This window comes from Lottia gigantea (genome assembly GCF_000327385.1).
Source record: "Lottia gigantea unplaced genomic scaffold LOTGIsca_46, whole genome shotgun sequence".
NCBI lineage: Eukaryota > Metazoa > Mollusca > Gastropoda > Lottiidae > Lottia > Lottia gigantea.
Genome location: NW_008709614.1, coordinates 19,987 through 46,458, shown reverse-complemented (window position 1 = coordinate 46,458; position 26,472 = coordinate 19,987). Strand labels below are relative to the sequence as shown.

The window sequence follows — 26,472 nt, the reverse complement described above, 5'->3', positions numbered from 1 at the left end:
CGTCCTATGCAGTCAATTAATGCACAGTGAATGGTGTAGATCTCACGGGAAGTGTTTATACTCAATGCACTCCATGCTGCCCACTAAGGATTCGGCTCAGAGACAAACGCATCCCCAGCGTTGATCCTAATTATACCCATCCTTGTTACGAAACATGGACTAGGTTGATCTCATCGAGAGATGGCGCTTGCCAAACGTCATGAATGGCGGAATGAAGACATCAATCGCTTGCCTCCTAAACAGGTTTGAGATCATGCCTATATACAAAACTTAGTAGGAAACCGGACGGCAATACACCAAGTGTAGAGTAAACCAGCAGTTTTGAAAATTCACACCTTTTCAAAGCGCCCCAACACAGAGTAATTCCTGTCACCATTACAGGTACCTCCAGTTCTTGCCCTGTTATCACCACAGGTAACCCTGATTTCTGTTCTGTTATCACCAGAGGTACCCCAGATTCCTGTTCCGCCATTACCATAGATACCCTGGATTCTTATCATCACCACAAGTAACCGAGATTCTGCCCTGTCAAACTCAACCAGCTGCTTTGAATGAATCACAGCCCGTACTCCTAAAGGGGCAACCAAAACATTTCAACATCCTAAACGAATAGATGCTAACCATCTATACCTATAACAACACAGCCGTTAACTAGGAGAGCCGCTTACCAGCGAGGCTGCTTTGAACCAGCTTAAGCATCACAATAAAGCTGGGAAAAGGATTTTTGACACGCCTCACCAGAACTTTACCCATTCCGATAATAAATCAGACTTCCTTAGCGAATTCATACACTATTATGGAGAACTTGATTAAGGACAATATACGTTTCGATATTCTATTTATTTTGAATTTCTTCTCTGCATGTCATGAATGTAACTTTTCGTAGAATGAAAAAAGAAAAAAAAACTAGAACCGTTATAACGGTACTGAAACAGTGCTCATCCAACCTGATACAGCGATAAAACGTTGCATTTTAAAGTCACAATGGGATTTCTTACCGAAAATAAAAGCATGTAAACATTCAAAAAGTAACATCGTTTTAACCGTTTGACGTTCGGTTGTGAAAAGACGCAGGAATTCGATACCATTTGGTACTAAAAGATGTTAACATTTGGAAGTAAAAAGTCGAATTTTCAAATAGCTGTAAAGAACAAATCGCACAACAAAAATGAAAATATTTTTGGAAAGGTCTTGCGTTACGGTCAAGAGGTCAACAAAGGTGAAATAAAAGAGAATATAAGCCTTAAAAGTGTTAAAAATTGCTATTTTGGGACTTGAAAAAGTGGAAGTATATGTCGCACATCAAAGATCAAAGTATAAATGGACATCCTAGATCATTGTCCCTTGCTAAGATCAAGGTCATGCATGCCAATGGTCAAAATATCAAAATTTAATAAATTGTTAAACCTATTCCCTTTTTTATAGTAAAAGGTCCAAACAAATATAACTTTACCACTAACTGTCCCACATAGTAAGTCATTTTTATGCAAAATTTTGAGGGTGACAATAGCAAACTTGCGAGTTATAACAATTGCAAATACTGAAGGTAAAGGTGAATGAGACCCGGATGTGCCACGCCCACTTCAAAAATTTTGATATGTCTGTTATGATGTGTAGAATGTTAAATAATGTTAAAAATTTCAAGTGTTTACAATCATTAGATCATGAGATATACATAGTTATATATCTTTTAACGCAATGGCGACTGTGGGTGGATTATAGACACCGTTAAATTACGCAAAGTTACTATAGTCAATACAAAATTTTCAAATTCTAAAAAGCGCAATTTCAATCAAAATACCAAGTTTTATATATCATTTGAAAGAATATATTGTGTGTAATAAGGACATGAGAGAAATTTTTACGTATGTAAATTAGGTCACGTGACAGAGCTCTTCAAATTTAAAAATCGCGATTTTCAATTGGCTGTAGAACCGGAAGTTAACGATGCACAACAAAAGTGAAAATATTATCGGATATATCTCGTAAGGGGCAACAACTTTTGTTCAGGTCAAAAGGTCAACAAATGTCAAATAAAAGTAATATGAGCCATTGAAGTTTCGAAAATTGCTGTTTTCGGACGTCAGCAAAACTGGAAGTATATATCCGACATCAGAGATCAAGTAAGAATCCTAGATCAATGACCTTTGACCATGCAAAGGTCAGGTCATTTATGTTAAGGTTCAAAAATTAAATTTTTTAGAATTGTCAAACCTATTTAAAGTAAAAAAACACAAACAACTGTAATCTGATCACAAATTTTCCTAAGCAGTGATCTATTTTCATGCAAAATTTCTAAGGTAACAATTGAAAACTTTTCGAGTTATGACAATTGCAAATATTTATACTAAAGGTAAAAAAAAAAACCGGATGTTCCATGTCCACTTAAAAAATTTTAATTTCACGCACATTAAGATTATATAAGAAATTTTGTTTTATGTTAATTAGGTTACGTGACAGACCTCTTCAAAGTTAAAAATCGGGATTTTCAAATAGCTGTAGAACCGGAAGTTAACAATGCAGATATTATCGGATATATAAGGGGCAACAACTTTTTGTTCAGGTCACAAGGTCACCAAAGGTCAAAGTCACTAGATATGAGCCTTAATAACTTTGACAATTACTGAAAACATAAAACCGGAAATAAAAAAAATGCAAAGCCAAAATTCAAAAATCGGCTTCAACAGTTTTTTGTTCAATCGATTGCAGTTTACATGAACATTAGATTTATGCACATCCTGAGGCCCTATTTTGAGTTTTGTGAAAATTAGTCATATCAAGATGGCGTCTTACCAAACACTTCCTGGTCAAATTTATTCATTCCAAAATCTTTACAGGGATAATTATAACTTATTGCAAAAAGAATTTTTCAAATATCTAAAAAATTCCGGAAGTTGAAATTTCAAGGGCGAATAACGTCAAAACTAGAAGTGATATCTAACTTTTGACAACTGATTTTAGTTTGCAATCAAAGTATCAATCTACCTGTAGAAAACAATCAAAATTTAAAATCAAAAAGTCAGTGTCAAAAGTCAAGATTTTAAATTTGGCATTAGAAACTTTTGTTATATACAGTCAGAAAGAGCGTGAAAAGTCCATTAAGAATCTGAAAACAATAACCATCTATTTTAATTAGGTCACTTGATAGAGCAGTTCAAAGTTGAAAATTGTGCTGTCTTTGGACAGCTGTAAAACCGGCAGTAGAAATCGGAGATCAAATATAACAGTATTAACCGACAGTCAAGGTCAATGACCTTCAATTTTGTAAAGGTCAATGTGACCCAAGGTCAAGGTCACCAGTTATGAGCCTCCAAACTTCGAAATAATTCAACCGGAAATTGCAAAAAAAACAAAAGCGAAATTCACAAATCGGCTTCCCATAATTTTCTTTAATTTTTCTGCTCTTTCATTTAACACCAAAATCATCAAAATCGGATGAGCCGTTATCTCTGAATAAAATTTTGACCTATTTCAAGAAAATGCAAATGGCGGCCAAAATATCAATTTTCGTGTCTAGTAAATGCCTCTGATTTTGTAAGTCATAACGATATATACCTTTTAGTATACGTTTCAGTTACATTCATTCAGAATACAGGAAGTGATGCAAAGTTTTTGATTATGCCAATTTGTTTTCTGTTGCGATCTGTTTTATCACCAAAAGTTTCAAAGCAATCGGACAAATATCAGAAAAAATCGAAAATTTGGTCAAAATTTACAAAATTCGGCTCTAAAATGTGTGCTACGAATTGTCAAAATTGGAGAGTTTTTAACTGCTCACCTATTGGATATTCTTGCGAGATCCCTAAATTAAAAACCCGAGAAAATTTGCTCAAAAAATGCGCCTTGTAGAGCAAATTTTCTACTTTTTGCACATTTTGCACTGTGTAACTTACCGTTTTGCAAACATGTTCCAATTTATATTCATTCAGTAACAGACCACAAATGTAGATGTAAGGCATTGCAAATGTTGCTGCAACTACTACAGATTCTTCAGATAAGCGACACAAAATCATATTTTTTTGAAATTACGAAGAACGCACTGCAAAGAAGATATTTATCATGTTCTGTAGACTAACAGACTAAAGACGCAAGGAGGCGATATTAAAGACCGACGACACACCAAGCATAATAACTTTTTTTGTATGCGAGTTTGAAAATGTACCTCACTTAGCTCTCCTACTACAATTAAGTGCTTGGTGCTCTTAAATAGGGTTGAAAGATAGAAAAAGAATTTGTTTTACATCGAGCATGTTGTATATCCGAGCATAATAGAATTTATTCGAAGCAGTAGAACGTGTGTTCGCCAACAATCCATGCTCTTGCAATAACAATAGTCCCATGTGTGTGGTGTAATAGAGAAGATTGTTGCTACACAGGGGAAGTCTCGATGATGGATGGCATTGCATTGAATGAAAGGAGCATATTGTTATTCATCCATTAGGATGGATGTCAGTTGGGCTCATATTGAATTGAGAAGTTTTTTTTTTTTGTATCACGAAGTCTTGTCACCATTGACACAGACATATACATTCCATTCTGTCTGAAAAAATCTGACTCAGAATGATTAGATGATCAAAGGCGATACGAGTTGACCACTTTCTTGGAATTATAGCAATGTGACAATAATAACTGGAATGGGATCAGTGACCCAGAATACATTAAACATAGAAATGTTGAGAAAGTTATCTGCAAATTAATGAAAACTATAAACCAAAATGTGAATTGTATCCCTTAGCTTATCTGAAAGTCTTGAAATTATTTCAATTTTTTCAGAATACCAAGACGATATGAAAAAAATCTACATTTTGGTTGGTCTTGGAAGACTAATATACAAGATAAGACGATACTTTTTTCTGTACTAAAAAAAAATATTGAGTGTTTATAAATGACCCAACAGATTTTTATTCTAATAATGAATCTAGTTGATAAATTAGCATATTTAGAAAATCGTTAACAATAGAGCAATAAATCTATACGTAAAAGTTTGTTCTTTTAAAGTACGCATCAAGTTCAAGTTTGCAAATTTGACGCATTAAAGTCTTACACAAGCTGGATTCATATGAAGTAAAATTTTCGTGGTAAAAAACTTAGACTAGCAGTCAGTCAAAACTCTGAACAATTAAGTGAGCCACTAAAAGAAAGTTGAGTCTGATTAAGGGAAATGCAAGTTAAAATCTAAACCTTGGTTCTTAGTTTTGGTTCAGATTTATTGGATACTAAGAGAAACCTGCGCTGGAAGAGTCAAGCTCTCAGCATATTATGAACATCATAATTAAAGACAAGAAAATTGTGTGCAACTGTTTATTCACATCGAAGTAATTTCCTCGTCAATAGTATAAATGATTTTTCTTTTTCTGAGCGATACACACAAAAGACCCACCGCTAATATAACTAATAATACGGCCGATGATGATAGAATAAGTGTATATGCCGAGGAAAAATAACTTTTATCCACCGTCTGCACACCTGCAAATACAAGTTTTCAAAAATGTTAAAGCTGGGATTTTACACTCAGGTCAAATCAACCAATTCTGTTCTTAAGATGGGTTTCCTTCTTTTTTAGTGTCACTCATTGCAATTTTTCTGGTATTTTTTGCAGTGCTTCGAACGCACTGCATTGTTTTGCAAATGACTGGTCACGCTCCCCAGCAAAACTGCACATGTCACACATTGTCTGACACTATTATTTCTTATACTTTGCGTGTCGCTACTGTTTAAATGTTAAATGACGCATTTTCTTCCAACCGGAAATGACGTTTGACATTAACCATTCATTACGTATTTCGAATTACTGCTCTAATTCTGCATCTAATTTTTGTTTTGTTCATTACTTTAAGCCAATGACTAAAAGATAGCACTTTATAAAATTTCAGATTTGGACTTTTGTCGCTGACTTTTTGTTTTAATTTTAGCGTTTTTTTCAACTTCTACAATTTTATTTCAATCGGTCTGAAAATTTAATAGTATAAGCATTTTGATTCCTGACAAAAATCTATTTTCATAATTTCCATATCACTTCCGGTTTTGACGTCATTCGCCTCTAAACTTGAAATTTCAACTTCCGGAATTTTTGTAGGTATTTGAAAAATTTTTTGAAATTAGTTAAAATTCTCCATATAACAATTTTGGAATGAAAAAATTTGAACCGGAAATAACGTGTTAGACGCCATCTTGATGTGACCAATTTTTGTAAAAATCGATATTAAGCTTCAGGGGTAAATCTGATTTGTGTGATTTGTGTCTAAAGAATCTGCAATCGATTGCTAACAAAACTTAGAAGCCGATTTTTGAATTTTGGATTCGTATTTTTTTTTTTTTATTTCCGGTTTTATGTTTTCAGTAATTGTCAAAAATATTAAGGCTCATAACTAGTGACTGACCTTTGGTGACCTTGTGACCTGAACAAAAGTTGTTGCCCCTGACGAGATATATCCGATGATATCCTCACTTTTGTTGTGCATTGTTAACTTCCGGTTCTACAGCAATTTGAAAATCGCTATTTTTAACTTTGAAGAGCTCTGTCACGTGACCTAATTAACATATAACAAAATTTCTTATATATTCTTAGAGTGCATGATCTCCCCTTTTTGGCGATATATCACACTTGATATTTTGATCAAAATTGCGCGTTTTAAAAATTGAAAATTTTGTACGGACTCCTATAGTAACTGTGCGTAAAATCACGGTGTCTATAATTTACCGACAGTCACCGTTGCCCTAAAAAAAAGTTTAACTACGAATATCTCATGATCTAATGATTGTAAAGACTTGAAATTTTGAACATTACTTAACAATGTAGACATCATCACAGACAAATTAAAAAATTTGAAGTGGGCGTGGCACATCCGGTGGGCATTTACCTTTACCTGAAATATTTGCAATTGTTATAACTCTCATAGTTTGCAATTGTCATCCTAGAAATTTTGCATGAAAGTAGATCACTGCTTAGGACAATTTGTGATAATATTACAGTTGTTTGCGTTCTTTACTTTAAAAAAAAAGGGAACAGGTTTAACAATTTTAAAAAATTTTATTTTTGAACTTTAACGTAAATGACCTTGACCTTTGCATGGTCAAAGGTCATTGATCTAAGATGACCATTCTTTGATTTTTGATGTGCAACATATACTTCCGGTTTTACAGACGTCCGAAAACAGCAATTTTCGAAACTTCAAGGCTCATATTACTTTAATTTAACCTTTGTTGACCTTTTGACCTGAACAAAGGTTGTTGCCCATTACGAGATATATCCGATAATATTTTCACTTTTGTCGTGCTCCGTTAACTTCCGGTTCTACAGCCAATTGAAAATCGCGATTTTTAACAAAAAAAAAGGTCTATCACGTGACCTAATTTACATAAGCGAAAATTTATCTTTTGTCCTTATTACACGCAATCTATTCTTTCAAATGATATATAACACTTGGTATTTTGATTAAAATTGAATTTGAAAATTTTGTATTGACTTCTATAGTAACTTTGCGTAATTTTAACGGTTTCTATAATCCGCCGACAGTCACCGTTGCCTTAAAAAAACTTTTAACTACGAATATCTCATGATCTAATGATTGTAAACACTTGAAATTTTGAACATTATTTGACATTGTACACATTATTACAGACAACACAAAATTTTTGCAGTGGGCGTGGCAAATCCGGGTTACTTTTACCTTTACCATAAATAATTCAAATTGTTATAACTCGAAAAGTTTGCATTTTTCACCATCGAAATTTTACAAAAAATTAAAGCACTATTTGGGACAATATCTGATAGAGTTACATTTTGTTTAGGACTTTTACTTTAAGAAAAGGAATAGGATTTACAATTTATAAAATTTTGATATTTTGACCATTTACATGCATAATCTTGGTCTTTAGAAGGTCAAAGGTTAATGATCTATGATGTCCATTCATACTTTTATCTTTGATGTCCGACATATATTTTCGCATTTACAAACGTCCCAAAACAGCAATTTTCAACACTTTTAAGGCTTATATTCTCTTTTATTTGACCTCTGTTGACCTCTTGGCCGAAACACAAATTATTGTACCTTTCCAAAAATATTTTCATTTTTGTTGTGCGAATTGAACTTTTAACTTTATAGCTATTTGAATATTCGACTTTTTACTACCGAATGTTATCACCTTTTAGTACCGAATGGTATCAAATTCATGCGTCTTTTCACTACCGAACGGTAAACGGTTTAAACGATTTTTTCTACTATTGAACGTTTACATGTTTTTCTTTCCGGTAAAAATCCAATTGTGACTTTAAAATGCAACGTTTTATCGATGTATCAGGTTGGATGCGCACTGCTTCGGTACCGTTATAACAGTTCAAGTTTTTTTTTTATTATTATTTAGCTAATTATGAATTAATGATAAGTGAGACAAATAAGGGAACCCATCTTTTAACACGTTGCCGTCTTAAATACTATGTTTTTGTTTTAATGATAAATATTGATGTTGGACTTAAAATATACACTCTTACCGGTATCAGATGGATTTTCATCCAACGATACTGCAACCCTAGCTCTTCTGACCTTGGTTGAATTACTTGTGATTAAACCCAAGGAATTGTATGTTAATCCTTCGGCTATACTTCTTCGTCGTCTTAGTGGTTCCTCTGCAACACATGATGACTGCAAAAAAAATATTCTATTATGTGCTGCGAGAATCTTGCCTCATTTTACATTTATCAATATGCAAAATGAAGCATAAACATTCAAATAATGTAACCTTGCTTCAAACTCGGTCACATTTACTTAAGTCGTTTTATTAGACTCGAACAATTCAAATTCTAGGTTTAAAAAAAAAAAAAAAAAAAAAAAAAAAAAATACTTACCCCGTCACAGTTTTGATCACAAATTACAAAGCCACATTTGAAGACCAAATCAGACATTTTTGATATACGGAACATTCTAAAATTTGGACTCTGTCCCTCAACACCAGACATCGTGAATCCCTCATTTGTTTTCCATGGAAAACCAGTACCACAACTAAAAAATGTGAAACGTTATGAACATATTTATTGGTAGTATCCAGATAAATCCGATAATTTGTTATGGCAGAATTTCATATTTTAAAGCGATGAAAGCATTAATCACACAAAATAATTAGTCCTTCAGCTTACATAGCGCTACTTTCACTTTAATCTATTTCATTAATGCGAAAATTCTGGTAAAGATTAATAGAATACGGACCCTGAAGCAAGAATATGAACCTTGACCGTTCCATCTTTTGACTCTACTGTACATTCTACCGGCATGTACGCAGCTTCACCACCAGAAGCTAAAAGGAAAAATAACCTACATGTAAGTTTGTAATTAATTATCAATATTATACATACATATTAGAAACTTGATGTAGATCATTACTGGCTATAAAAAAAATCATACTGTAGCCTTATTCTAATTGAAAATAACCTTACCAGTCATCGTGGTATGTAAATTAACAATAGCAGATTGTTTGATCGGACCAGTTAATTCCGTATTATCAGCTGCTCTTGCAACATATATCTGAAAGTCTGATGAAGCCTCATTTCCACTTAAGATAAGCTGGTATTCTGGTGCCTTTATTCTAAAAGTGAAAAAGAAACATTTGCAAAACAATTGTAACGAGTTGCATGCCAAGTCTTGCAAGTGTTAGGCTTTGATAGTATGATCATGCCCCCATGCTTATAAACAGAGCTAAATTCTGAAAAGAAGTATAGAATTCATAAGGCACAACACACAGGATTCCCCAGACAGCAACCAATTGTACATGGAAATGCACTATGATTCGATTCTATTTCGGGAAATCGGTACGTTTCAACTAATTCAAAAAGGTTTTGGCTTACGGACAAGGTTTACTTAAAAACCACCAGGGTGATAATGGACTTACTTCTCTTGGATGTCAACATCAACCGAGATGTCAGATTTGAAGGACTGAAAATTACAATCGACTAGAAACTTTTCATCATTACCAGATTCAAATAACTCGTGTAGCATTCTAGATTCAATCTTCAAAGTATACGACTGCGTACCAGGGACCTCTTGCTGAAATTCAAATTAGCGATACATTACCAACTTAATCTTCCGAAACTATGAGCTCTGTAATCTATGCAATAATTTCACTCGCAAAACAGTCAATTACCCCTACATGTCGTGTTTGCTCAAATAATTTCACGACTAGATATAAAAGGGTGTTCTCTTTTCTATTCAAATGAAAATGCTCAGAAATTGTACAGGCCCGACCATAAAAAATTTCATAACTTACTATAAAGGAACAAGCATCGGAAGGATTATAACTGATTTCTATCATGCGAGTTCCGGTTTTTATATTGTCGATAAATTCACATGGGTCATTTTTGCCATAAGCAACTATAGATACAGCATCACCAGAGTACGTCAAGACCGCTGACGTGGAAGTTTTTGGATCGCCACATTCCACATCAACTTTAAAATAAAAAAGTCATAAATTCTAAAACCGAATGTCGGAAACGCTCAAATGAAGGAGTGAAGTGTAACGTCAGACAAACATCATCTATACAAGGGTAAGGGAAAACCTTCTTTTAATATCTTCAAATTTCCTAAACCTGAGATATTAACATTGAATAATTGAGAATCTCCAAACTTTGATTAGTCAAAAAAATAGTATAAGAGGACTTACGTGTAGAAGAGGCTGATGCCAAGGATACCAAAATACAAAATGAGACTAATGATGTAATGCAGTTCATTTTATCTCTAAAAATACAAAAAACATAACATCTGAACTCGTGCTTTTTGGCATTTTTGGCTTACCCACACGATAGTAAATCATGAATATAATTTGCAGAATATAATTTTTTGGAGTGACCGAATGAATTCCATTCAGAAATTAGTGAACGGTTAGAAATAGTACGAACACGAAACGGAGCCAGGATAACAGGATGTTTAGGAATTTAATTACCTGTATCGCTTTTACCTCTCTCAGTCAAATCCGCAATCCAAACAATACTTTGAATGTCACATCTACTTATATATACTCTTAATGATATGATGTCAGTTCACCTGGCAGAAATTTCACGTGCATGTGAGTTGCCTGTTTGATTGGAATAATTCACATCTTAGTTCAATTTAAAAAAAACTTTAATTAACGATATTTGTATCTTCAAATCTGAATGAATAACAATTAAATGAGAGGTCTTCTCGTTTATAATTTTACGATTAGTTAGATGGAGCGAATGCAATCATTGATTTTATGTCGTTTCACTGTATAATATATTTTACTACAATCCAACACTGGCATGCATCAAACATGTTATAAAATACAGGCGACGACACTTGCAAAATTTTACGAAAAAAGACTTGATCTCGAAAATTCTTCGACATACATACAGTCGCCGCGCCAGTGCATACGTATAGATAACTTTGGATATTCAAAATATCGAGTTAGCTTTTTTACTATTAATATTCCCAACGTCGCGATTGTACGACCTGTAGAGATGCATGAGCAACTGATCACGTGATAGATTAAAATCTTTCGTTCGTCAACACCAAAGTGACTGCAGAAAATAGAGTTGGTATTTTCTTTTTTTATGACATTTCCACGCGACTAATGTTACAAATTCTGGTCATCTCTCTGAAACTGAAACCATTGAATGAGATTATGTCAAAATTATAAATATGACTAGTATGCTATATTCTATACGATTTGTGATTTCGAATTTGAGTGTTTAAGAACTGTTGGTAATCGTATGGTTACTGTCTGTCCACTATTTAACAGAATTCCATCAAATCTTGTTGTATTAATTGAAAAATCAATTTCAAAGTATAGCACTGAAAATTTTAGATTGTATTTGGGTTCATGAAATGTCAATCAATGACAAAATTATTATTTGGAAAGATGATTTCAAGATTGCAAGAACCACAATTGCTTGAGTTAAAACTGTTATGGCGCAAATCCATAGGTGTCCAAAAAAAATCCAAAAATAGCTGTGTCCCCTGTACACATAAAAAGTAAAAAGCCTCTTAACGATCCGTTTAGCTCAGATTGATTTGCAACGAGGCCATTATTTTATTTAGCTCCATTTGGTTATTTTTCTGGCTGATTTTATTTTACATGTTTCTAATTATCATTTAAAGTAAACTGCTTTTTCCAATAAACCCGAAATTCCCAAAAAATTTGAAAAAAAAGCATGTGTCGTGTGTCTTTTAGTTTACAGGGTTGTTAACATGGACTGATTATTGAACAAAAGAAACCTGTTACAGCCTGTATGCAGCTATCTTGCAAATTAACCGGAACAGTGGGTTTGAACTATTAACATAAAGGTGGGAGAGCATTTCTAGTGCACCATCGATATTTTGGTGTTAGTCTTCTTTTTTCAGAGTTTGTCAGTGCAAATTATCAAATGGACAATTGATTCAAACAAATTTAAAGTTTCTTTTCTGACAAACGGAAGCTCTTTATTCGATTTGTTAATTAATTTATTTTCTAATAGCTGATATTCTGGTATAAAAGAATGTTAATTGCTACATGTAAAACTTATTTCAGATATTTTAGATTTAGAACATGGTAGCGATATTGTTTTGGACCTGTTTCTACTGCCTGGTAAGACATTATCTTTGTGGTTAAAAAACAAGTTCACAATGATCTCATTTTATATCGCGTTATTTTATCTGTTTTGACCTAAGAAAAACTCTTTCTACCGCACAATATTCTTTGTAGTCTAGAGTTCCTGAACTAATATCAAACAAGAATAACTGATGACAGAAAAACAATCTTCAGTGTCGAGCTAGATACTATTATGCTGCGATTTGATTAGTGTGAACAGGCGAATATACCCAATCAGAGCCTCGACAGAAAGTATGTAAACATTATGGTTTATTGAAAACAGACTTTACAGGCACTGATTGGCTGTTTTCGCTAGAGTACAATCCAATCAACTTCAGTGATACAAAAAACGCGACCGATGATGTGTATGGCTTGCATTGTGAAGATGGACCTGATTTGAAACAATATTTTTTTGTTTGAGGTCCGCTGCAGTAAAATAACGTTTCTCAATGGATTGGCCAAGCTATATGCTTATGCAGTGGAGAAAATAGTATATAAGTTTTTTGTATTTATATCATTCATTTTATTTCTAAGGTAATAGCAGTCAATTCAGCCGATTCTACATCTCAAGGTAATTATGTTACTTCATTTATTATACTTGATCGACTTAATTTTGAATATGTCTAGACTGAAGATTTGATTATGTTTGAATGTCGTGTCATCGACTATGCGCACATCTGAGTAAGTGGATATATATTGTCTGTGTCCTATAAGTCCGTCACATTTTCACATATCTTCGTAAACACTCTACTCTCTTCGCACTTTCGTAGGTAAATTGAATTTTGATTATCTTAGTCTATTACAAAATCAGTTTTAAAGCAGTACTGGAAGTCTTGGAATGACTTTGCCTTGATAAAAATATTAATTTAGTTAACATTGAATGTGATCACAATAATATGATCCCTTCAACATTACATAGATAAGTTTTCAAAGTTAGCTATTGCGGGCAATAATTTGTTAAGTTTCACAACATGATACAAAATTAAGAAAACAATGTGAGACACTTTCTTTGATTTTTATACGGCCACATCGGTCGGTCCGTCCGTTCACATTTCTTGCGATAGAGGCTACAGATTGTATCTGATCTTGATAAAACTTGCTATGCAAGTTAGAAATTGGTTATTCGGATGATGAACAGTTTCAGAGTTATTGCACAGCGATGAGACATTGTTCATGTTTGAATTTGATAACTCGAACTGTTTCAGATTTTTTCCTTGACTTATAGATGATTTTTTAGATTATTTGAAAATTCATTTTTAAGCTTGTAGTGGTCGTATGTTACCTTGCCGGGCAAGCTATCTTTACAAAAGTCACAAAACAATATAACACACTTTCGTTAATTTTTTATAAGTCAGAAAACAATATAAAACAATTTGGTTGATTTTTTTTTATAAAAGTAAGAAGACAATGTGATACATATTCGTTGATGTTTATAATAGTCAGAAAACAATATGATACACTTTCTTTGATGTTTATAATAGTCAGAAAACAATATAACTCACTTTCGTTGATTTTTCATTTGTTATCGACAAAATTCCACTTTCGTTTAGCAAGCTTTTTTAATTCTAGTGACAGTTGATTGTGGTGATGGTATAGATCAACCATCTAAAATTCTGTTTATTGGAGATGTACGGACAGTGTATGCCTTCGGTTCTGGAGAGATGCAATGTGATTTTGCTGAAAAAGAAAGTCTAGGGGAATTTGATGTAACCGTTCATTATGGAGATTCAGGAAATTGCAAATTTAAGGTGTAGTATTTCTGATATTTGTTTGCATTGGAGTCGAAAATATCGGAGAAAAAACGTAATTGTAATTTTTTTTATTAATAGCATGCTTTCATGTATTCTGCTTTTTCTGCTAGCAACGTGCACCAGAGAGGTCTATCTACACTGTTACTATTGAAACGAGAAAACAACACCCAATGATAGAAGTATTAGAAGATGAAACATACCTTGTTATCTGTAATTTCATGGCCTGGTCACAAGTAGAGCAGTCATTTGGAGTTATAAGCAGGTAAAGTAATATTCCATGTGGTTGACATTTTTACAGTCCCTTAACTTCATAAGTTTTGCACAGTGTGATGACGAATTTTCTAGTAATGACATCCTTTTTTGATTTTCTTTTTTGAATTTAGATTTAGGCCACCAATAATGTCTTTCAATAATGTAGCTGAAAGAGCCAAGTCTACCTTTTCTGTTTATATGGTGAATATCTTAGGTGGACCTTTAACTGGACCATTACTAGAAAAACGAGTTGTGAAACTGCGTGCGGATATGACTCGTAAGCATTATTTTTCTAATACAAAAATACAATGTAGTTTGCCACATTTTCAGAATAGCAATTTTTTAGTATTTTGATTATTATTTTGCCCTCTTTATTAATATATACTCATAACACATTATTTGGAATTGTCATAAACATAAGTTACAGTTTTAGTTTGAATATTCGATTTAAGCTAATGGGTTTTTTTGTGACATTGACGTCAAAACCATAAATTCCAAATTTTCGGGAATCGGAGTCGATCGCGTAAGCAAGAAATCGAAATGATGCAAAAAGAAATTACAAGTAAATGATGGGTTTCAATATTTTCATTTAAGAATAGGTAATCTAAATTAGAATATAATTAAAAATAATATTGGGTGAAATGTTTTTCTCTAGACTTAAACAGTCAATAACTGTTCTTTTCTATCAAAACTTACCAAAGCCTTTACTTTTCTTCCAGCTCCAAAAGTGGCTGGAGAAAGAGCAGAAGTGGGGTTTGCTCCAATCCAGTGTGTAGCTCAAGCTGAGCATGGTGGTCAACAGTTGGTTATATTGTCAGATGGGTAAGATATTGAATAATGAGGCGCTTTGTAACTTAGCAATAAATATTTTCTACAATTATGATTTGTTCTATTCCGTTAGGTTATAGTCTACCACATGAACAAGATGGCTGGGAAAACCAAATTGTAGGGCAAAGAGAAAATCAGTAAATAGTGAGGATTTTTAGATCTATCAAGGATCGATAAATCCTGAGATAGACATTTATAGACAGGCTGCATTACTGTGTGGTGCGCGAATGGATTTTTGGCAACCTTCTTACTCTTTAATTATGTAGTTTTATTGATTTTTTCTCACCTTTACATACGTTATTGAACAGCTCGGTGAGATTTCAGCCTCTGCTGTTACTTTTCGTTTAATCTTCCTTTTAGTTGTGGTACTGGTTTTCCATGGAAGATCTCGGAAGGCTTTGAAATGAATGGTTTAGTTGGTATTAGTCCCAAATTTCGACTTTTTAAACTTCATAGAAAAATGGGCATTAAGATAAGCTGCCATTTTGTTGTTTGTGAAGTTCCATGCGACACTGTAAGTAGCCAAGACTTTTCCACATGGAAATATAGAGATCCAAGTATGCCAAAGCGCGGTTGATAATTTGTCTCCTGTCAAGGTCATTGAGAGAATAAAACGTTATCTGAATTCAATGGTGACTTCCAGTCTGCATTAAAAGATTTTGCTTTAAATGGCTGATTTGGTGGCCAATTAGTTGATTAGTATTAGATCTCACGCATGATCTACGTTTACTGTTTGAGTGCCAAAGCAATTTGTTAAACTGCTGTTTTAGGTAAGTTTAGGCCTATATATTACACCTGCTTTGACATTATTGGATTTGAAGTGAAGAATTTTGTTTAAATTTTGTATATTATATTTCATTTAAAGTGATGGTCCAATTTCGCATTATTCTACCGGTACCGCTCAATATGAGAGCACAAATGAGTATTATATGGTTTTGTTCCCATAGACTGATTGCTGTGTGGCATATTTTTTATTCAGAATTCCTGCCCAGCAGCTAGACTAAATAGATATAAGAGAGATGTTGAGCTCGATAAACGAGTTTATTTACATGGTCAAATGTCGACTATTTCAATAGGTATGTTTTACTGGAACAAAATACGGGATTGACCCAGTCATTAAGGAGTGATGATAATATTTCAATAATAGATTTATAAAGCAATCGTAGTCGTATTAGTATAGTTATTAGATATCGGCATGATCGCTCAGATTAAACGCTAAGTTTGTTTATTTGGTACACATTGATAGGTGAATGACTCTACTGGTTTTCAGGATTGATCTATTGGCATATATTATTTCTTTGGGTAAAATTTCAAGCTGGTCAGGACATGCTCACTCTTACAAAACACCTGAATACGTTTATACACTGGATAATTTGTTTCATTGGTAGGCCTTTTTTATTGTCAATGTATTGATTGCTTTTATTCAGGAATGAACGAAACTCTTCCTGATGAGACAAATGGGACCATTCGGCGCCTACATCGAGTCAATATCTCATCTATACCCCGTATTATCGTCAATCCTTCTGGACAAGACACTGTTTCTGGTAAATATGACGGAAAGGAAACTACAAGGATCATAGTAGCTGACGATATTAAATCTAATGTCAATGTAGTTAATGAACCTGCTGGAAAAGATCAATATGGACCCGAGATGTTGCAGAAAAATACAAACGAGAGGAAAGCAATGTTAGATGAAGTTTATGATAGAATTGATCGTAGCGAGAATAGGACCAGTTTATTTATTGGTTTATCTATATTTTCTAGTCTGATATTGTTAACAACCATTGTTTTAACAACTTTCATTTTATCTAAAATACATCAAACCCATCAACAGATACTTGCAATAAAAAGATCCTCCTAAACTTTGTTTTATGTTCATTGTTACTAATCATGAAGAGAAGATATAATCTGCAAAGGAACATTGTTGGGTTTTAAGATTTGTATAAAGATAAGCTAATGCATCTGTGCCACATGTCTTCCATTTCCCTTTATAGTCCAAACTGTTTAAAACATAGCCGATATGACAATTGGTTCACAGAGAAAAAAGCCACCATTGAGTGCCAAAATGAATTCATGGAATTTATCTCCGGTCCTTTTTATTGGCTTTGCCAGCTCAAAATTCCTTCTTGAGAATTCTCAAAACAATTTTGCATATTTATTATATTTAACTTTAGACTGCCTCAGAGCATGCCGAACCAAGACTGGTACAATCATGTTTTCACGATAGTGATCATGGGCTACTTCACACCACGCATATCTCCAACAGACCATTACAAGCAATGTTAGAATGTCCCGATTAATAAAATCAGTCGAAAGAAACGGTATATCGTAAATCTTTTATAAGCATGTATAGGTTTCATTACCTTTGCCAAGCAACAGCCTATTATTCGACATACACTTTGGTGAATGAAAACTGAAGAGATGTTAATAATTTAACATTATTTGACCCTGCGGTCACACACGAAACTAGGTATGGTAATAACTAAAGTGATGTTCGATCAAAAAAAAAATTGTCTGAAATTAAATGGAGTTTTACGTCCTACTTTTCAGGTCGAAATCGTCTGAGGGCACATCACAAATATTACAATGTACATCAATATGATCCGGCCAAATTAAAAGATCAATAACAAAACAATTCACCGAAAAAATAGGGCATAAGCCCCAACATTTAGGAAGAGATTAGACAGATACTCGGAAAACCAAGACATTACTTGCGAAGATTACATAAGATGGGAGATACATCAACTTTGAACTAATAGAATAAGAATTGGAGTCCGGTATAAAAGAGCCAGAATGATCCTGCACTGAAATCGGTAGACCGTATCGCATGTTGAGCTTGTATCACAAAATCTAAATTCAAAATAGAAAATCAAAAAAGAATGTCAACACCTTGTTTATCCAAATTCGTCATCAAACCGTGCAGAGAACTTATGAAGGTCGGGACAGTAGATGTGTCCACCACCTAGACTGGAATATTATTTTACTTGTAAATGCAACGATTTGCCACCGAACAGAGGGGACACCCGCTTTCCTCGCAGCCCCGAAAGCAAGTTTTTCGGCTAGAAATTCGGGTAATCTCAGATGTTTCGACCAAAATACCCCCCCCCCCCCCCCCTCACTCTCGGGCGCTAACTTGGCTCCGCCACTCCAATGAGAGCTTTGGGCAAAAATGTAGCATCTAACGCATTAAATATTCAATTGTATCTAGATTATGTAACGTAACGTTCGTACCTGAACGATTGACTGAGATCCACGGTTCGAGAACTTTCTGGTATGTTTTGCTTTAAGATTGGGACCTCCCTTGAAAATATTATATTTAAATAATAAATAGGTATTGATCATATATCTAAGTATATTACTCTCTATTTCATTGATCTCTTCATTAGACACAACTTGGTTGTCGTTGACAGTGGATACATAGTCATGTAAGTAAAACAATTTTCGCTCAAATATTCTCGAATTTCATTGTTTTAAAAATTCACATTTCCGCCTATGCTTTATGGGTGCTTATTAAACAGGTTCTAAGCAAATTTGCTTACATCGAGAATTCATTTCAGCAAGCAAGTCTGGTGTCCATTTTGCCAATTTATTATCACGAAATTGCAGTTCGTAATTAAATATGTTTTTGTTTAACATTTCGGAGGAAACTTATTTTTTAGAATCATCCTATATATATCTTAGGTTTCGAAGACCACAGCACTGTCTAAAGTCTAGGGTGTTCTTTAGCTGAACTACCCATAGGGAAACATTTGCAAATAAGATTTTGTTATTTCGTAATACATTGTAAAATTTGTACTGTAATATACGTATAATTGAGTAGGTTTTTTAACCGGAAAATGGTGATGTTTTGGTGAAGATGGAAACTGTTTTTATGAGACACAGTAAAAACATCTGGACTTCGGAAAGTTGATAAACCGGTCACATGATGACATCGGGTGTTCAGGATGTGGGATTAGTTTCTGTGAACTAAATTGAAACACGGAAACAAGTTTGAGCATAGGCTTATGTTACATGTCTTGTTTGTTTAACGACGTTGCTAAGGGTAAACATGTGTGGGACACCTGACCGATTTTCAAACATTAAATATTTATTAAGAATAACAATAACAAGGAAAGAACTCTAATCATCCGTAACAATATGAAAGGAACTCTGAATGGAGACTTGACATGCGATAAGAAGATGAGATAGATATTCCATCAGAATAGATCCATCAATAATATGACTTTGAGAAATTTGTAAAAAAAAAATCATGAAATATGTAAAATAAACTTTATTTAGTAAATAAAGGACTGCATTATAATAGAAATCGAGTGGACCAGCACTGTTTCATGTAGATAAACGGCTAATTTTTTTTTTTATCTGAAATTTGGTACTCGAAATGGTCTAAGGAAAACTGGTATATCGAAAGTAAGTCCCAATTAATACCATGATGAAAGATTTATTTGTCACAGTTCTTGTTTGCGTAAATTAGTCACAATGTAGGCCTATAACCATGAAAAATGATCAATCGATTGAAGCATTTTATCTTAATTAAAACGTAGAAATGAAACCAATTTCAAATTCATCTAAGATTTTATTAATATTTCTTCTATCCATGCTAGTGCCATCACCGCCAGTAAGTTGAGAATCATACATGTTATTGCGCGAACAAATAAAGGCAAAGAGAAAAATAGAAATAATTCATACTTCATGATCCGGTGATCATAAATGATATTATATCTTGTTCCGATAATCTGATTGAAATCGTGATCTGTCATCAATGAGTTATATTACATTTAGATCACTTGGTTAACTCATAACATAATAATATAATATGCTCTAATTTATATATAGATATTTGATGTGTATGGGAAGAATCTAGCAATGTTCTGATACGGTTGGCTGCAAATTAAGTCTTTTTGTAAATTAGTACTACTATATTTTTTATTTCAGCTTTGGTAAAAATTATACAGAAAAATTACAGCAAATATGGCTGAAAATACAACACAACTTAAAGAACCAAGAAAGTTATACAAAGAAAAAACGGCTGACGATTTTTTCGATTTTGACAGAATTCAAAGACAAAACAATGCTACCAGACGACCAAGAGAGCGAGCACCTGTGGATAGTGATAGAAAGAAAGAGTATGAAGAAATAAAGAAAAATCTGAAGCCAAGACGAAAACCATTCAGAGAAAATTCATCTGAAGAGTTTCTTAAGTTTGGAGGTCACCAACGTAGAGTCAATCACAACGGTACAAGAAAACCTACAAGTGATGTTTTATAAAATGTTTCTGATCATTACCACTATAATACAGGCTGCAAGGATTTGAGTGGTAACAATTAAAAAACGACAATGACACAGTGTTTTTCTTACGATTGGACATAACCGCTTTTTCTTTTTTTTTGAATGCATTAATTTCTCAGTATTATATTAATTTGTACTTCGCATCATGCAGATATTAATCTTTTAAATAATCTATAATACAATATATAAATTATCATAATATTCCATATGCTTATGTGTCGTTTTTTTACTAAAGGGTATCATCAATGGGATTCAAGACAGGCTTAAATTCTTCATTAAAAGTATTGTCCTAAAATTAATGAGATTCGAACGTTTTCTTGCGAATCCATTTAAAAGGGGATTCGGATTCGGTTGTGAACTTTTTGAAATAAAGGGCTAAAAAGCTTGCATTCTATACAATTTTCCCATCATCTTTGCCTTATTACGTTATGATAATCAATCTCAAAGATAAATTTCTGCGACCACTGGTGGTGGCATATATTTCGGGTTACTTTGAAACTTCAGAATATGACTACGATTTCATGCATTGACCTTGAAACATGGAGGGGCTCAAGCTTCGATCTATGTAGACATAATTTCATGACATTTGCTCAAATATATCAAAAATCGTCTGGTCATCCTAAATGATTGAGCCACCTCTGGCAACTGTTTAATACGGTCATTTCGAGGACGATAGGCCAAACCATTAATCCTTTAGTAAATTTCCTCTGAGATTTGCTTTCATGAATGTTCTACAGAAAAAATTTATGGAAGGGTTTTTGGGTCAAAATAAGATGCTCTGTTAAATTGTCTAATACTTATTATAATACCAGCTTTGTCATATTGCTTTAGTAAATTGTGATAAAACAAATGTGTTTTGTCATTTCCTCACATTTACATATCATTTTGGTATTATCATTTTAAACATATCATAACTACACTGCGTGGCGAATTCTTAAGGCCACTTACCACGGAAACTTTGCGTGGCAAATTAATAAACACCTTAATTAGCAGTCGTGTAAGGGTCGATATACTCTTTTTCCTTTAAAATTAATAGTTTGTGCTCTGAGCAAGTGTAGTGGTTATTACCCCTTGAGAAGGCAATTGCTGAAAGCTTACATGTCAACCTTTTACATAGATGTTCATATTTTTAGTGGTTTGTGTTGTTAGAAGAGGTTGATAGGGCTAATATTTATGGTATGTGTTAAGATCTATTGGGTCCTTTTTTCTGATATATGTTATGGTCTCTCATTCCCTTTTTGCATATGAAATTCTGTCGGAGCAGTTGTAGTAACTACCGTTGGAATTAATGTTTGAACTATTTCAGTGGGACAAGTCCTATTCCCATTGGCCAGCTTTGACTCTAGCTCTGGTGCAGCTTTCCTAAGTAATTCCACAGTCTTACTCAAGTCTAACATTTTCAGTTTACTGAAAAAAAGACATTTTTATTGTTAGATATAATGAGTGTATATTTGAAGCTTGTAGGTTGTGAATCAACAAGGTTTGGATAATTATGATTGAAGTTGCGTATATAAGATATATAAATCTTTACTTTTCTTCTACTCAGTACATAAGAATGCGATTAACTAAAAAAAAAATCAACAGTCCTCAATACAACCAATTTCAAATGAAAAAAAATCTTTCAAGACTAACATAAAAACTACGTGTGACAATCGAGTCTACTACCGGGAAAATCAGGGGTGGAGTGTCCAAAGGTACACCAAGCAAATCGATAGAATTTCATATGCAAAAAGGGAATGGCAGACCATAACACATAGATCTTAACACATACCATAAATATTGACCCTATCAACCTCAACTACATAAACTACTAAAAATATGAACATCTATGTAAAAGGTTGACATGTAAGCTTTCAGCCATTACTTTCTCAAGGGGTAATAACCACTACACTTGCTCAGAGCACAATTTATTAATTTGAAATGAAAAAGAGTATATCGACCCTTAAACCTTTCCATAAAAATTTAGGTCATATTACAAAGAACAAGTACTATAACTCTGGAAATGGTGAACATTTCATCAAAGATAGCTTGCCAGGCAAAGTAGCATACGCCCACTACCAGCTGTCAGAATGATAACAAAATCTGTAGTGGGTTAATAATAAATTTTCAAATAATCTTAAAATCATCCATAAGCCAAGGCAAAAACCTGAAACAGTTCATCAAGTTATCATGAAATTCAAACATGAACAATGTCTCATCGCTGTACACACAAGGGCAATAACTCGGAAACTGTTGATTCGATTATTATCAATTTGATCTCATCATGCATAAATAGTTTTACTACGATTGGATAACAACTGTAGTCTCTATCGTACCTACAAGCCGAATTTGACAAGTTTTACTAAGTCAAGGGCAATAACTCCGCTGATGGCTGCCCTCTGTGTCTCTGCCAGTGTCTTGCTAAAGGATTGGAGATTCCATATTTGCGACTTAAATGGTAGAATTGTGTATATTTTGAAGTTATTTGCTAGTTGAAATATTTTATTGAACTGATTAGTGACCGATGAAGCATGAAATCAATGACTTTGACTGACCTGCCAAATTTGTTACTATTTTTATCACCGTGTTTTCTACTCATTATGTTCACTCAACTCACTTACACCAGGGATCAGCTTTTATTAAAAAGCAACAGTAACATTTTAACTAAATCTGAGTGTAATTCTCTACAAAATGCTACATCTGACATTATTAAAGGCAAAAAGACTCGAAGGGGCTGCTCCTCTGGAAAAAATCGGATCAGAAGAATACAAGTAGTGATTTCAGATCGACCGGAAAACGACATAAAATTTCTTAATAATACGGTAAATCACAATAATTTTTCGCATCTTAGTCATGTAAAAGATCCGCCCACGGTTATTCCTAATTTGAAGATGACGTTAGTGAACGCCAGATCAGTTAGAAACAAGGCTATAGAACTTAACGATTTTATATGCGAACATGATATTGATATACTCGCCATCACTGAAACCTGGCTAGGTGCCAACGATGAAGTGGTTCTTTCTTCATTGATACCCATTGGGTATTCCATACAGAATAAACCAAGATTGTCCCGCAGTGGTGGTGGGGTAGCTCTCATACACAAATCATCATTAAAGTTTCAACCCTGTAAACAAACGTCATACTCATCATTTGAATATGTGGATTGTGTTGTTGACTCTTTTGACACTAAGTTTCGAGTCATTGTATTGTATAGACCCCCAGACAACAAACTTCAATCAAAGTTTATCGATGAATTTCCTGATTTGATAAATCAATTGGCCAGTTGCCGCATTGAACCGGTCATAGTCGGCGATTTTAACTGTCATGTGGACGATATCAAAAACCCATTCACTGTTCGATTTCACGAAGTTCTTCAAACACATTCTCTAACCCAACACGTGACCAACCCTACACATGATAGAGGACATACACTGGATATTATAATAACTAGAGAAAGCGATCACTTGATTAATAATATAGACGTCAATGACAAACTCCTATCTGATCACTTTCCCGTTAATTTTAATCTCAACATACGAAAGTCTCAATGTGAAAGGAAACTGGGTTCATTTCGTAAATTCAAAACTTTGGACAGGGATGTGCTGCGTTCTTCAATACGCTCCTCAAAATTAGATGATATATATCTCATCGGAGATGCCAATTTAAAGGAGAAATTTATAAAAATGCAAAAATCCGAGTAACTCGTCTTATTGAAAGGGCTAAATCTGACTTCTATATTGATAAAATTGACAAAGGTGAAAATAATCAAAAAGAACTGTACAAAGTCGTTAATACTCTGTTGGATCATAATCATGGTGTGAAAATTTTACCATCATTCAATAATGGCGATCTGCCAACCCGTTTCTCTAATTTCTTCGAGACTAAAATTGATAAAATCCGAACTAACATTGCAATTGATACTGATTTTGTTGATATTGTTGACAGTTATGATGCAACTTATTCTTTGAACTGCCTCAAAACTCTGCCTGTCACTGAAATAGCCACTGTAATCCGCTCTATGGCCACAAAATCTTGTTCACTTGATGCCTTTCCAACTTGGCTTCTAAAAGACTGCTTGTCTGAATTACTTCCATCAATCTGTGATATTATAAATAATTCCATTGATACTGGATGTTTTCCAGATATATATAAACATGCCCATGTTATTCCTTTAATTAAAAAATCTTCCCTTGATCCCGATCAAGACAAGAATTACAGGCCAGTATCCAATCTTAGTTTTGTCTCTAAAGTTCTTGAAAAATGTATTTCAATTCAACTTATCGATTATATATCTACTAACAATCTTCTAAGTAATTATCAAAGTGCATATCGTCAATACCATAGTACAGAAACAGCACTACTTAAAGTTCAGAACGATATTTTATTGTCCATTGACCAAAAACAATGTGTAATACTCCTGCTTCTTGACCTTTCTGCAGCATTCGATACTGTTGACCACAATGTTTTATTCTACCGTTTGTCAAATGATTTCAAAATTAATGGTTCAGCCTTAGATTTATTGAAATCATATTTAACGAATCGTTCACAGTCTGTTATTGTAAACAATAAATCCTCCTCTGCAAAATGTTTGAAATATGGTGTGCCACAGGGGTCAGTATTGGGACCGATTTTATTTAGTATGTACACCACTCCACTATCTAATATAGTTCACAGACATGGTCTCGATTTTCATTTATACGCAGACGACACACAGTTATATTTATCTTTTAAACCCTCTGTAAATAATAGTTTTAACATTTGTAAATCCAAGATTGAATGCTGTATAGAAGATATCCGTGTATGGATGAACAATAATTTCCTTAAATTAAATGATGATAAAACTGAATACATTCTACTGTATCAAAAGTTAATGAAAATGTATCTTTATCAATAGGAAGTCATGTAATATCCCCTGTCACGTCAGCTAGAAATATTGGAGTTATTTTCGATCAGCATTTAACCTTGGAACCTCATGTAAATAATGTGTGTAAATTGTGCTATTTTAATCTCTGTAACATTAGTAAAATCCGTAAAAATATTCCCTCTTCCTCTGTTAAAACTCTAGTACAAGCATTGATCACCTCCCGTTTAGACAACTGTAATTCATTATTAATCGGTACCCCTCTGCGCATAACCAACAAGCTACAGAAAGTTCAAAATGCAGCAGCACGACTCATCACTGGCAAAAAATATCACGACCACATTACACCAATTTTAATTGACCTTCACTGGCTACCTATTATTTTTAGAATCCAATTCAAGATCGTCCTTTTAACTTTTAAATGTATAAACGATATTGCACCTCACTATTTATCTTCACTATTAGAAATGTATACACCAAGCCGCACTCTCCGCTCATCATCTGATAACTTTTTACTTGTACATAAATCAGCCAGACTTTTAACTATCGGTGAGCGCTCTTTTACCATCCAGGCCCCTAAACTTTGGAATGTTTTACCTTTTAACATTAGATGCTGCACTTCTTTAGTAACTTTTAAGTCTCTTCTCAAGATGTTCTTATTTAAGAAAGCTTTTAATTTATAGATTGTTTTATTCCTTATATTTATACATATTTTTTACGTTTATTCATTTATATTTTTATACTTATTTGCCAATTTTACCAATATGTTGATACTTTATGAATTGTATTGTACAGCGCATCTGAGCACATATTGTGAAAGATGGCGCTCTATTAGTGTCTTAATAATAATAATAATAATAATAATAACCCTTCATCCGATTGTTATCAATTAGGATCGAGTGAGATCTCATCAATATAAACATGCATACCAAGTTCCATCAA

General features: G+C 33.6%; 2 protein-coding genes across 2 annotated transcripts; one reads left to right on the top strand and one right to left on the bottom strand.

The window, feature by feature from the left end:
* Positions 1–5,285: 5,285 nt before the first annotated feature.
* Positions 5,286–11,057, bottom strand: LOTGIDRAFT_233993 (hypothetical protein). Its single transcript, XM_009061068.1, has 9 exons — positions 10,930–11,057; positions 10,651–10,724; positions 10,258–10,436; positions 9,883–10,037; positions 9,431–9,579; positions 9,204–9,291; positions 8,846–8,999; positions 8,492–8,642; positions 5,286–5,466 (listed from the first exon to the last, which is right to left on the bottom strand). The coding sequence occupies exons 2-9, from the start codon at positions 10,715–10,717 to the stop codon at positions 5,306–5,308; spliced, it is 1,104 nt and encodes a 367-aa protein (XP_009059316.1). The 5' UTR covers positions 10,718–10,724; positions 10,930–11,057; the 3' UTR covers positions 5,286–5,305.
* Positions 11,058–11,510: 453 nt separating this feature from the next.
* LOTGIDRAFT_233992 (hypothetical protein) lies at positions 11,511–17,265 on the top strand (the record flags this gene model as incomplete). The annotated part of the gene is made up of 11 exons (XM_009061067.1): positions 11,511–11,538; positions 12,178–12,290; positions 12,514–12,570; positions 13,108–13,144; positions 14,143–14,321; positions 14,435–14,586; positions 14,708–14,853; positions 15,296–15,398; positions 15,765–15,918; positions 16,384–16,480; positions 16,832–17,265. The coding sequence occupies exons 3-11, from the start codon at positions 12,532–12,534 to the stop codon at positions 17,263–17,265; spliced, it is 1,341 nt and encodes a 446-aa protein (XP_009059315.1). The 5' UTR covers positions 11,511–11,538; positions 12,178–12,290; positions 12,514–12,531.
* Positions 17,266–26,472: the final 9,207 nt, after the last annotated feature.

What these genes read in the sequence shown, in the direction of transcription:
- LOTGIDRAFT_233993 (XM_009061068.1), bottom strand. Translation starts at nt 10,717, where the DNA reads ATGAACTGCATTACATCATTAGTCTCATTTTGTATTTTGGTATCCTTG. An exon ending in GATGTTGACATCCAAGAGAA is followed by an intron (nt 9,580 to 9,882) that starts GTAAGTCCATTA and finishes TTTCACTTTTAG; the next exon opens with AATAAAGGCACCAGAATACC. An exon ending in GTGATCAAAACTGTGACGGG is followed by an intron (nt 8,643 to 8,845) that starts GTAAGTATTTTT and finishes TTTTTTTTGCAG; the next exon opens with TCATCATGTGTTGCAGAGGA.